At 33.3% G+C, this 13,624-nt stretch overlaps 2 protein-coding genes across 11 annotated transcripts; both read right to left on the bottom strand.

Annotated features, from left to right (window-relative positions):
- Positions 1-1,263: 1,263 nt before the first annotated feature.
- Positions 1,264-5,738, bottom strand: LOC140825583 (APETALA2-like protein 3). 2 transcript variants are annotated; one of them, XM_073187450.1, is made up of 10 exons: positions 4,990-5,738; positions 4,595-4,620; positions 4,456-4,486; positions 4,274-4,358; positions 4,041-4,186; positions 3,873-3,917; positions 3,671-3,774; positions 3,427-3,566; positions 3,163-3,279; positions 1,264-1,745 (listed from the first exon to the last, which is right to left on the bottom strand). In XM_073187450.1, the coding sequence occupies exons 1-10, from the start codon at positions 5,442-5,444 to the stop codon at positions 1,491-1,493; spliced, it is 1,404 nt and encodes a 467-aa protein (XP_073043551.1). In that variant the 5' UTR covers positions 5,445-5,738; the 3' UTR covers positions 1,264-1,490. The 2 variants fall into 2 exon arrangements, with proteins under 2 accessions (XP_073043551.1, XP_073043554.1); XM_073187453.1 differs by having other exon boundaries at positions 3,163-3,276.
- Positions 5,739-8,939: 3,201 nt separating this feature from the next.
- On the bottom strand, positions 8,940-12,846 carry LOC140825582 (protein REVEILLE 8-like). 9 transcript variants are annotated; one of them, XR_012116704.1, is made up of 9 exons: positions 12,480-12,835; positions 12,070-12,193; positions 11,816-11,974; positions 11,599-11,724; positions 10,643-10,752; positions 10,361-10,420; positions 9,581-9,787; positions 9,201-9,297; positions 8,940-9,104 (listed from the first exon to the last, which is right to left on the bottom strand). XR_012116704.1 is itself a non-coding variant. In XM_073187448.1 (7 exons), exons 1-7 carry the CDS (start codon positions 12,591-12,593, stop codon positions 9,725-9,727), a joined length of 756 nt encoding a protein of 251 aa, XP_073043549.1. In that variant the 5' UTR covers positions 12,594-12,835; the 3' UTR covers positions 9,200-9,724. The 9 variants fall into 9 exon arrangements, 2 of the variants coding, with proteins under 2 accessions (XP_073043549.1, XP_073043550.1); XR_012116706.1 differs by having other exon boundaries at positions 9,201-9,288; XR_012116707.1 differs by having other exon boundaries at positions 9,201-9,283.
- Between the last annotated feature and the right edge of the window lie 778 nt (positions 12,847-13,624).

Genomic DNA, 13,624 nt, shown 5'->3' with positions numbered 1-13,624 from the left:
GCCATTCGAAGTATTGTCTTGATCCGTACAACTTACAAACGGGATATAATTGTTGTATTATGGAAAATATTTGGCCGCTAATCTACAAAATCAGGGAATTACCTTCAAATAAACAAAACTTTTTCAGTCGAGTGCTTGGCATACGGATATCAAAATATATTATCCTCCCATTTTTGTTATGATCATACATTATGGAACAGACAAATCTTACATATAGAAAACATTTGGAAGTGCTTGGTTAGGAGGGATATTTTTTTAAAAAAAAAACAAAAACAAATTGGATTATTAATATGATTAATTTTCTTGGTATGACTGAAATCTTAATGATATATGTGAAGATAGGAAATAAATGGATTTTCTGTTTTATAAGTCAACACCATGGTCAAATTGAAGCAGTAAAAATATTGAATATGATAACATGACTAGATATCACGTTCGAGTTTTAGAGTAGAGGCCAGGCTGTGTACCATAAGGATCAAGGACAAAACATAGGAGGCAGTACTATCTAGGATGCTCTTAGCCTTTGCAGATAAAACTACAGTACTACTTCAGGTTAAAAAATATTGTCCTATGCTGTCCCCACGCTTAGCGCAACATATAGTGACCATTTACTCAATATGTGAATCAAAGTTTCGTCTACATCGTACAAGTCTTTAACCTCAAATATATATATAGCTAGAATCTACTGCATAAAGCCAAGAATTTTTGGCTTATAGTTCAAATCTCACTTGTATGAATAGTAGTTATATTAAATTAATGCAACCCGATTGTGAATACACACACACACACACACACACACATATATATATATATATATATATATATATATATATATATATATATATATATATATATATATATATATAAGAATCGACTGCATAAAACATGTTCACGATTCATATATACTAGTGCACCGACACACGCGTTGCGTGTTTGTAAAATATTTTTTATAATTCATTTGATTTATATTTAAATGAAGATCAATATATAATTATAAGAAATAATGATGGACTACACTGTAATTTTGATATATAAATTATAAAAATAAATTGAAAAATAAAAGAATAAAAAAAATGACCTCAATAAGAATTGAACCTATAACCTAAACCCAAAAAACAATGACTCTATCTGCTGAACTGCATATAACTTGCATTAAAATTTTAACATTTTATTAATATATATAATTATTAAAACAGACCATTACACCAAAGTTATTATATTAAGTGCCTCAGACTTAATAAAATATTATAGATAGAACAAGAGCATAGGTAAATAAGTTACATAGCAAAGAAGCAACCGTGTATATTACCCAAAGTATCCATTAATCAGACAAATATGGTAAATTTTAAACTGCTTTGCACCACCAACGCAAATATTATGCTCATTGCTTGTGCAATCATAGTAAAACTCTTGGAAATACAAATCTTAGATTGTTTAGCTATCTTCCAGTAATATGAAAGAATTCATTTCGAAATCAACTGCTGCTATTTTCAAGTGGTGAAGTAATGGTGAGATGAGTCATTGATGCATGTAACAGATGGGAGGCGAGAGTTTAGAGATTTAGCGGCAAATGCAGATTGATGGACAGCAGCAAAGGAATTAGGTAAAGTTGAGTTAGCGAATCCTGATGATGCTGCAGTAGAGAAGAGCGCTATTGGAGGAACCTCATTTGGATGGCCTTGACTGATTCTCCAGGTCAAATTTGTTGATGAATCAGCTTCCATACTCTTCTCTAGCGCTAATCCCTGCAGAGAGAAAAATGCGATCTCAAACTACATGAATACTACAAGGTTATTATTATGTTCATGTGCCACGACTGACTACTTTCAGCTATTGAATATATGGTGTTAGGTGTGAAGGGAAATATAATTTCCATATTAAATTTATTTCTTTAATATTATCTTTTCTTTGTTGATTTAATTGAGTATAATATTTAATTGTGGTTTTGCCTTTCTAGATAATTATGTAAAGATTTTATTGTGATATAATATCATGTTGTTTTACTTTTCTAGATATTATCTTTGTGATAAATATCTTCTAGATATTATATTTATGATAATGATTTAATGAGATATGATATCAATATTTGAAAAGAGTTTATTTCTAATTAGACTCTCACTTTCCTTGTGAAATAGGTTTCCTTGAAGAATAAAAGTCTACATCTATAAATAAGAGAGAAAAGACGTTGTTGAAGCTCTCTCTCACTCTCTCTTCTCTCTTTCTTGTGCATAAGCCTTCTCGATTATTCATACACGCACTTTGGAGAGAGCTCTTGGATTGAGGATTCACGCATACTTTTAAGAGAGAGCTTTTTCGATTTATATGGTTTTCACTCTTCGCTTGGAGGTTTTCATGAATGCATAACTTATGCACTTTTGCACGTTCAGAATTTCAGAGAAAACTTTATTCAAGAGACGTTGCTGTTTTGAAGAGTGCTGGTTTACGTGTTGCCCTGAATGCTGCCAACATCTACAGACAACATCCGTAACGATGTTGGCTGAAGATCGTGTTTAGCTGCTCGTGTTTTTAGGGATCTCGTTTTTGCTTTCTTATTCATGTTTTAATATTGTTGGTTGTTTTTAGAAAGCTTTATTTTCTCAAAGTGTTGAGAAAATTGATTTTTGTAAAAATCACTAGTGATAGGTTTTTGTGAACGGTTAAGTTTTCTAGTGATTAATTTTTGTCATAAGGCACCGCACAAGTATTTATACTTGTGCATATTTAATCTTGTCCATTTAATTATTTAAAGTGAATTTGTGTTATTAATTTTCCGCTGCATATAGATGTTGTCCGAGATGTCGTAACATCAGGCACAACACCTGATTCTGATAAAACATAAATTTACTGTTTTACATCCTATTCTGATATTTTAATTATTTTCGATATCTGTCGGACAAAATAAACCTAACAAGGTGAACTTTGGGATTTGCTTAAATCTAAAGCGCTGGCAGTATGCTTTTACATTTAGATTTCAAACTATATAATTGACGTGGCCAACCATGGGGTAAAAATTGGTTTCCAAAGACATAATTTTAGGACTTGACACACACCATGACCAGGTGCTTGTTCAAGATATCACCACAATGAGTGTTGATAGAAGAAGTGAAGCAACTGATGAAAAACAAAAAAAAGCTAAACAATATTCACCTGAAAATTGATTACCTGATAAATGGGATCATAACTGGAACTCATTCCACTCCGGAAAAGAGGTTCACATGCACTTACATATCCACGTGGTAGATGAGATCCCCTAGGGGCTATAGACAAGTTCTGAATCTGCTATGAAATGGGAGTGATAGCTAAGCAAAATTTCAAACAATTTGAAGTGTTTGAGAAGACAAAAATTATTCCAAACAACTATATAAAAATCTCTGTAGATTATAGAGCACAAAGTAGTCAAATTTCATATCTGAAAGTTCATAGTACCCTTTGTCCATTTTCAGGAGTGTTGTCTGAGTCACAGTGAAGCTGAGAGTTCCCCACGCCAATAATACTCTGGGTTAGGCAATTGGCGCCATGTGGAGGAGCTATCCCCAAGTTTAAATCTAGACTATGACTTTGGCCAGCTAGAAATGTCAAAGAAAATTTAAAATGTGAATCGAGTAAAAGACAAATCAACTTAGGAGAGAGATTAAACGTGGATTATCCTCGATCGCATTATCATGTTTACCTCCAACATCAGCCTCAAAGCTAATTTCATCTTCATATGTGCTGGGGTCGAAATTGGTAACTGCTTCCCTTCCATTGCATTTTAGTGCAGCTTTGTCATATGCTCTAATAAACATCAACAAAGTCAATCAAGACAAGGGGCTCCAATTAACTTTGCCATACAACCATTGTAAGAAAAGAGATGGAATGAAAAACATTTAGACCTTGCAGCTTCTATCTCACTGTCAAACAATCCAAGATAAATGTACCTGCAGGGAAACATAGAATGTTTAATGCCAATAAATTCTGAATTGATAATAAGTTAATGTACTTGCATCTAATTATCAATCACTTCCCAAATGTTGAGAAAATACCGATAGTTGGCATCTTACTTCTTGCCAAGTAACTGACCCATCCGTGCTTCCCATCTTCCACATTTGTGCAGTGTAACACCCCGGTACTTTGAACTCCCTCTTGAAAACCCGGTACTCTGGCGACGAAGAATATGCACGAATTCTTCCTTGGTCAGATCCTTCATCTGTGTAGCATACCAGTTAAGAAAAATCAGAAGCACTCCAGGAACAAGAAAATTCAAGAATAGCATAAATAAGTCAGTAACAAGAACCTCCTTAAGATCTTCATAGTCGCTGATGTTAAAATTTATGTCAGCATCCAGTCCACGAAATTTCAATGCGGCACGATCGTATGCCCTAGAGTTAGCATCAACATATATTTCCATGTTTTTACATCACAAGAACTTCGACCTCTAAAATTAATGTCGAATCACAACAATTAAAATATTCTTACCTAGCCGCAGCATGTGCAGTGTCGAATCCCCCTGAGAAGTTCAAGTTTCATTGACAAAAAGAATTCCAGAAAAGTTAAAATCCTTTGAACCAAGTCAAAGCATATCCAAAATGAAGTCCATACTGTATAAGTTACTTACCCAAGTAAACTTGCTTACCACAGTCCCTGCAGAAGCAATTTATGAAAATTCCATCTTAATAATTGATAAAATTGTACGAAAAAGTCAGGAGAATTAAACTTCAAATTCAACGAATAATGGCAATAAAAACCATAGATTCTACAAATTATTAAAAAGCGGAACTCCGTAAACAGTTGATGACTCGAACGAAGATTTACACAATCTATACAAATTGACAGATGAAAAATACGGTACATAAACAATTTTAATTAATCACTAGTTACTATGGTTTTTATTTTTAGATGCATAACAATGATCGGGATCGAATATCCCACCATAACAGCACGGCAGGTTTCACACGCGTCCTTGAAAATAAATAACTAAATAAAACAGGAACCCAAACAATTGCCACTTACCAAATGTGAGATTCCCAACGGCCTGTGCGACGATAAAACGTGACTCCACAGTACTGAGAGCTGCGAGGCCTTGGCCCCCTTCGACTTTTCTTCACCTGCCCTCTCTGCTGCTGAGTAATTACCCTCTGCCCCGCCAGCTCCTGGTAATTCTCGGAGAGATCCAACAACCGACACTGCGGCGCCGCTTTCTCCGGGAAAAAATCCTTCATCACATAACCGCCGGTCCGATTCTCGGTCTCCTCATCCTCACCGTTAGTCCTCCATATATCAAAACCGCAGAAGTTGTTTGAGGTGAAGTCGTCATCACCGGCGGCGCTGGAGGTCTCCACATTGACTACAGATGAATTCGAGCTACCGGAGTATTCCAGATGATCTCCGGACAGAATCAATAGTTTGTCCGACAACGTTTCAGCTCGATCAACGACCGGATCAATTGTCAAATTGAGGTTTAGCATCTGGGAAAACTACTCGAAACCCAATTCCAGAACAAAAATCCGCCCCAAACACTTGTTAAGAACTCACGATAGACGAAAATGCATGTGTCGGCTAAAATTGCAGTCTACGAAGCTGAATAAGAGAGAGAAATGAGAGCGGAGTGGTGGTGAAGAAAGGAATTTATATAGATGAGGAATGCTGTATGTATACATAGGTGTATGTATATGTAACAGAAAATTAGGCATTGCTTTTTTCTCAGCTGAGGATTCTACACAGTTTCTACATTGTAATCCGCAGAGAAAAATCAAAGAGGAGTTTTCGAGAAAATAAAGCCATTATTTATTTATTTATTTATTTATTTAGAAAGGATGCGTTGTCGAGCGCGTGTACTATGTCTCTGTGTGCTTTTTTGTCATATATTTTAAATCGTGTATTTTTTTTCCCAATATATCCTCTCTAAATATATTCGTGATATTCTTCGTAATATCATTTTTATAAAATAATGAGTAACTATAATTCGAGAACATAATACCTCTTTTAAATCATTATAATTAATTTTTTTTTTTAAATCAAGAATATTTTTTCGGAAACCGTCATCACAAAGTTGTTCTATAACTTTCACCGTGGTTAGAGTAAAATGATAGGAAGTCTTAATATTTATACAAAATGTACATATTTGTATAGCTTTGATATGTTGTATATTAATCGTGTCTATTTAATTAATAAATAATTTTGATATACAAACTTATATATATATATATTATAAACGATGCAACAATTATTTGGCAAAACTTTGTGTGAGACAATCTCACATGTCGTATTTTGTGAGACAGATATCTTATTTGGGTCATCCATGAAAAAGTATAATTTTTTATGCTAAAAGTATTACTTTTTATTGTGAATATCGATATGGTTGACCCGTCTCACAGATAAAGATTCGTGAGACCATCTCACAAGATACCTACTTCAATTATTTTTCCATAAAATCTAGACTAACAGTGTGTTTGGCAACCAAGATTTGAGAGGATTTGGTGGGATTTGGAATTGGATTTGGAATTGGATTTGGAAATTCAAGTATTTGAAATTCCATTTGGTGTTTGGTTTAAAATTTAAAAACAGGTATTTACAAATCCATTTCTTGTTTGGAGAAAAAAATATTCGAATTTGGAATTTTAAAATTTTACTAAACTACCCTTATAAACTTTTGGTGGAGAATGATGTGTTGGATAAAAAAATAATTTTATGTTTTTAAAATCCAAATCCCACCAAATCTCATCAAATTTGATGGGATTTGGATATACTTGTGGAAATCTCATGAAATCCCATGAAATCCTAAGCAAATCCAAATCCTTTTTTTTTAATATATTGTCAAACAGTAAAAATAGGATTTTGAAATCCAAATCCCATGAAATACTCCCAAATCCGGGTTGCCAAACACACTGTAAGTATTAGGTTGGAAATGCGGGATTGGAATTAATTAGGAATAAATGTAAAAATTGGGTTGTGATATCTACTTATATTAGATGGACATTTAGAAAATAACATTAAAAGCAAAATATTACACTTATTCATTAATAAGGTTTTGTTTGAAAGTCAAGAGGTATTTTTAAACCAAACCAAATCAGATCAAAGTTTTCACTAAATGGAAGGAGCGTGGTAACATTCATAACACAAAGCACAAGAAATAAAAAACATAGATGTCATAAGAAGTAGAACAAGTAACATAAAAATTGATCGTTCTAGCAAAAATATGGACAAGATATTCATCATGTTTAACAAGCAAACAATATCTGTTTTAACAATAAATAAATAAACGTGTGTTATTTTTTTAAAAAAATATTAAATTGGATTTTTAGAAACGACAAGTGTGTATGTATATACACATACTCCGAATTAAAGTCGTATAAAATCAATTACTCGTTAGATTAATTAAAAATTGGTTATTTATAATTATAAACAAAAACTAAAAATGGGTGAAGCCTTTTTGAATGGCTTGTAATTTTCAACCTTTGTATTAAATTTCTCACAAAGTACAATACAATACGGCATCTGTTTAAATATTGCAAATTAGTGAATTCTTTGTATATATATGTCTCATCTGTTGGCAGCACTATCCTACGTTAATGTCGTCGTCCCATCACATCAAATAAATGGTTAATTTCTACTATAAAATTCATTGAAAATATAATTTACCGGCGAATCCAAGCCATATACGACTGAATCTTAGCAACAACGTTGGAAAATTTCGAGGAAAATTTGGACTCGCATATGATTCTGTGACATCTGTCCACAATAACTATATATATATATATATTATATAGTTTTGATATCCTGCACACTTACCGTGCACACTTTGGTGAGCACCGATGAGGTGTCACTCACCTATATATATATATATATATATATATATATATATATATATTTGGAGTTTTACATAGAGATATAGGTCAAGCAGGGGTGGTTAACGGCGGATTTGATTCGGTTTTATGTAATTACGGCTTGATTTTTCGTTTTACAATTTTTGAAATGTTTAACATGATAATCAATATATTTTATTACTGTTATTTAATCAGGGATTATTTCTGCTTAGATGACAAACACGTGGATGGTTGATTTTCTTCGAAAATTAATTTGTAAATTTGAGTCATGCAACTTGACTTATTTTAATAGTTCAAAAGCGATGGTACCAAAGTAGTACTATAAATAAATGTGTGTGTGTGTGTTTTTATTAGGCCGATACGAAAAGCACATCACAACCCTCTATTAATCTAATAAAAAAAAAATTTATAATTTGATTTTTAATTTTATAATTTGCACCCTTTGTTTTATCTACGAATTGAAGTCATGTTCAAATTATAAATTGTTTTATAAACTTGTTTTTGCGTCTTCAAAAATAATTTGCACGCAAAATATAAAATCTATAATTTTTTTTTTTTACAAATGTTCAACTTATAATAAAAATAATTTACATATTAATCATATTCATTAAGTTATACATTATTTACATATTTTAAATAAAAAAAAATATTAGTAATCCATTGATATTGCTACTTTACCAATAATAATTTTGAAACGATGGCATCTCATGATATTGTATGATATTGTATAGAAATATACATTAATTTCATGCCATTCAAAATCACTTCGAACTCTCTTCTTGTTGTGCAAGCAGTCATAAGATCACAAGATAATTTTAGTTATGTGGGTTCTATTGGTGCAAATATTAGCATACTTATGGAGGCACTCGAGAGCCCTCATCTTTTCATGTTAAGAGATCGACTAACCGGGTGGCTCACTCGGTTGTTGCTTTTGCTTTTTCATCCTCCTCTCATTTTGTTCGGGAGCATGAATCTTTTTCTTTGTGGTTGATTAAACTTGTAATTGCGGGCATATCTTCTTCTTAATAAATTACAAGATTTCAGCTGTTAAAAAAATTAATAGAACTGCATTCAATAATTATTTCATCAAGAAATTTTTATGAGAAAAATAAAATTGGAAAACAAAATTTGAAGTATACAAAATATGTAACTGCCGAAGTACGATTACATTGTAATCATGCATAGGTTTTATCCAAACGTAACAAAACAAACCAACTTAGAAAAGAAAAAAGAAATGTTCTGATAAAAAATTCAAACAGTGATCTCCTCAAATAGTTGCAAATTTGAGTCATCTCCTTTTTCCTGAAACAACAAAAACTATATATTACTTGTTGGTAAAATTATTACAAATTTAAAATTTTTATAATAAATAACTGTGAAGATGCATTCTTTAAAGACCTTGATCTCTGTTTTTTGCCTTGATTTTCTAGTCTTTGAGGGCAACCAGCTTTGTTGTGTCTAGGTTCATGGCACAGAGTCACCTAAACTGCAAACACTTTGGTGTGCATGATGAAAGAAAATACAAGAACATGTCAACAGATTTGTCACACCACCGACTAGCAACCTACCACACTGTCAAACAAAATTGAAACCGAGGGAACAAAGACATAACATGCATCATTTTCAAGTTGGAGCCTCATATCATTTTCAAGTTGGAGCCTCATATTATTACAGAGATCGACATCTTGTCCAACACTTGTGTTGCTGACATGATGGATATGTCAACAATTGGCTCGGGTTATTAGATGAGCATTCTTTGAATTTATCACAGACTTCACCTTATACAGACTACTGGCTCCACCTCGAGTACAATTCTATCAGGTCCCATGGCTGTCAGATCACCAGTAACTTCCCTTCTTGGATTCCATCCACCCTTTCAGTTTCTAGTGAAAGGGCTTTACATTTACAGGGTTTATAGCGATTCAGTCAGAGCCTATGACGCCTACTGCTTTGGAACTGATATCATAAGATGATATAGCCCTTTTCTGCAGAAATATGTGGAAACAGCTTATACATGAGAACATCAGTGTGAAATAGGTGCGAAATGTAGAAAAAACTGTGAAGTTCTATTTCAAATGGTTCTATGTCAAATAAATTGATTATGAACCTCTTCTTCTATACCCCTGACATTCCCCAACCAACATGACAACCCGGCTGCTAAACCATCAGATACATGGTGACCAAAGGAAAAAAGTAGAAATCATGGAAGCATTCTAAGCGTACAAGGCTCATATATTTTTTTACGGCATCATTTGAAAAAGGTTCTGAAAATGCAACACAATGTAAGTCATGTCAGCCATGACTCTCACTATAAACCATTTTACCTACCTTCAGACTCTATCTGTTTAAGCACATAACATACAAAAAATGATATGCCAACATCAAAGTGTTGTTCTAACATTGACAATCCCCGCATAACCTTTATGATGAGGCATTTATGAGATCCGAGAAACATTTTAACCCATATCCCTGTCTGAACACTTTTCATGCTTTAAGATTGACTGCAAGAAATCACTTCACATAAATGCTGAAACAATTAATTTAAGAAAAACACTTACAATTGGCTCAAAACCAGGACTGGACAAGTTAATGGTAAGGTTTCTAGTCAACAACAAGACCTGCATTTGGAAGAATGATAGCATATTAGTTTGATAAGAATTATCATAAGCTTCCTCATGATGCAAATTTCACACTATACAGTAGTGTCAGCTAGTTTAGAGTGTTTTAAATGTCTTCTTTATCTCGTGCTTAGTTTATTCCCTGTAGTAAACACATCCATTGGCAAAGAACATTATTTGATTGGCAAGTAGAAAAACCAAATAAGCCTTGGATGAACTCGCTGTTTCAAAATTAATAGGATCCATCTCCTTGAGTTTCTGCACATGATCTTTACCAGCTGGATCAAAGATACTGCCAATGAAGCTATATACTTCAAAAAAATCTAGTATACCTAAAAAGGGAAACACAAGCCATTACCCATTAAATAACAATTTTATTTTTGTATCCACATTAATTTTAGTAACAATCTAGCCTGCAACTCGAAGCCAGTGAAAAGAAAAGTGTGCCTACGAGACATGTTCAATCCCTTAGAAATTCTTAAAGCCAGTCAATATGTAGTCTAGTACCTGAAGATCAAGCTTCGGACCTTTATCTATGAATTTCCATCTAATGTTCCCTGGAGCTTATCACGTGGACAATAATTCAACTAACTAATTATTCATGTAGCATAATGATGAGAATGAATTAACATTATCGAATTTTATTCTTTCAAGTACTGGCCTATTTGGAGTAGAACCTGAGCAATATATATTGGTGAGTGACCCAACGCAAAACTTCCTCGATTACAGCAGAAAGAGCACCTGAAGCAACGGCATAGCCCATTCACGACCTCTTTAAGTATGTATTAAAATTGCTTCAATACTACTAAATGTCATTAATCCTAAACTTATAGAAGCAATACTGATATAGACGTATATACAAGCAGATTCAGAAATGTATGAAAAATGCAGCAAAAGAGTACGAGTCTAACAACCATAAACATGGCCGAAAGATTTCACCTAAATCATTTATTTCAGTTCTTAGTCATTCATTCTCAAATCTAAATACTTGGGGAAGGGATCCAGGAAAATTTGAGCTACACAGAGGGAAATATAGAGACTGAACAAGACAAATGATAATAAGAACATTGTTTCTGGTCTATCATTCGTAAGTGAAACTACAGATTGTATCTAATCCACATCCTCCTTGTGTAGACTGAATCATTGGAATGGAAAAGGTACATGTTCAAGAAGGTTACCGTGAAGCATGGAACCTTGCATGCTCTGTGTTGGCAGGTCAGAACTTGACACAACTCTCGGTGAACTTTCAATGCTGCTCATATTGCAGTTGCTAACCCTTTCAGGCACATTTGATCCAATATCAGCTGTTTGTATATATAAATTTTATTATAAAACACTAGTTTATTTAGTTTACACACAATATTAAAAAGAAAAAAGAAAAACGAAGAAGAGTGCCTTCAACTCCAAGTAGATTATAATCATTCTCAGTTGGTGTGGCTCCACTTGATGGATTGTTTCCACGCATGGAAGAATCATCCCATACATGACAACCAGATGAAAGAGAATTCACTGATGACGAACCATATGCTGCAGATGCTTGAACTGGCACTGGAACTGCCGTAAAGAAAGAAAGTAGCAAACTCAAGATACCAGAAAGGTATTATTTATATGTTTAAAATCATGTTCGAATTCATGCAAAGGAGGCAGACCATTTTTGGGTGCTTTCTGTGGGTATGGATGAGCGGCTTTACGCTTGGGTCGTGGGGGAGGTACTTGTGCCTCTGTTCCATTTTTTTGAACCTTCAAAACGTACTTTTGTGCATGACTGCGAATCTGCCAACAACATCATCGATAATTAGCAACATATACTCCAGCAAAATCTAAGAAGAAAGCCAATGCTACTTATTGTTCAAACTACAGACAGCAAATTGCAAAAACGATGGCGGATTAATTTAAGTAGATACAAGATCAAGGATGTCAAGGACCCATCTTTGGAAGTATAAACTAAACCTTGATCTCAGACTTATTTTGATTCTGTAGAATTCTTCAAATAAAATGCAACATTATGCTGAAAATTATAATTCCTTCAAGATTTTGGTCCAAGGACTTGAAAAGACACCTGAATCACCGTCTTTGAACCAACGAAATCTTCAATCTTCTTCCAATCTCGGTCGAACCTGATATACACAGCATGAATGCAATGCATACTTTCGGAAAACTGAACCAGACACATTACTTAATAGTAAGCTCTGTTAAATCCGCGACTAGAAGTCAACGACAAAACAATACAGAAGAAAAAGATCGGATTTAAGGTGGATAGAACAAAGCATTTCAGAAAAGGCCAGTGGACTTGACACGTGCCTCAACCACATCCACACACGCTTCCTCCATATTCTGTCACTGTGGTGGACAAAAGGCCAACCTATCTTCAATCAACATAACTGTTCTTCATGTTTTCTTACATCAAATTTCTGATACTCGTGGGAAAAATCGAATCTAAAGACTGAATTTTATTATATATTTTTTGAAATTGAAATTAGAACTACAAGTTCGGCCTATTTAGTTATTCTATTTCATTTAAATATCTTGTATGAATTTGATGCGGTGAGTTACAGCTTACAACTGCCGGTTGCGGTGTAAGCAAGAGCAGTGTTGATGGTAGATGGTAGGGCAGGGGATTAAAAAATTCGTGTATTTTTTTATTTTGAAACAAAGTTGTTATTAGGATTTTTAAAAATTTTAGAGAGCGTCGTTAAATTATTCGTTTTGTGAGGGCAAAATTATATTTTTGTCCAGTAATTTACATATTTTTTTTTGTTTTGTCATTGTTTTGGCCATATGACTTGCATTTTTTTTTTAACTTTACTCTTTTTTAAACTAAATGTTGACGTGACGCTGAAAAATGCTCATGTTGCATCGAAAGATATTGACATGAAACTGGATATTGCTGACGTGTCAGGTCAATATTCTGGCGTAAAATTGAAAAAAATGAAATTTACATGACTGAAATCGTGAATTGATCGATAACATGGTAAAAATGAAAAATGTACAAGTTAAATGACAAAAATAATATAATTTTACCTTTTGATGTTTTTTATACATCGATATTTTGGTGAAATTAAATTAAAATTGAAAAAAAGGTATGTTATATGATTTAAATTACGAGTAGCTAGATAACATGATATAAATGAAAATATAAGTACGAGATGAAAAAAATATATTTTGCCCTTTTTTGACCAAACATAATTAAATATTCTAACCATA

Source organism: Primulina eburnea, chromosome 3 (assembly GCF_022965805.1).
Source record: "Primulina eburnea isolate SZY01 chromosome 3, ASM2296580v1, whole genome shotgun sequence".
Lineage (NCBI taxonomy): Eukaryota > Viridiplantae > Streptophyta > Magnoliopsida > Lamiales > Gesneriaceae > Primulina > Primulina eburnea.
Note: the sequence above shows the minus strand (reverse complement) of the source record. Positions and strands in the feature narration are given on the sequence as shown.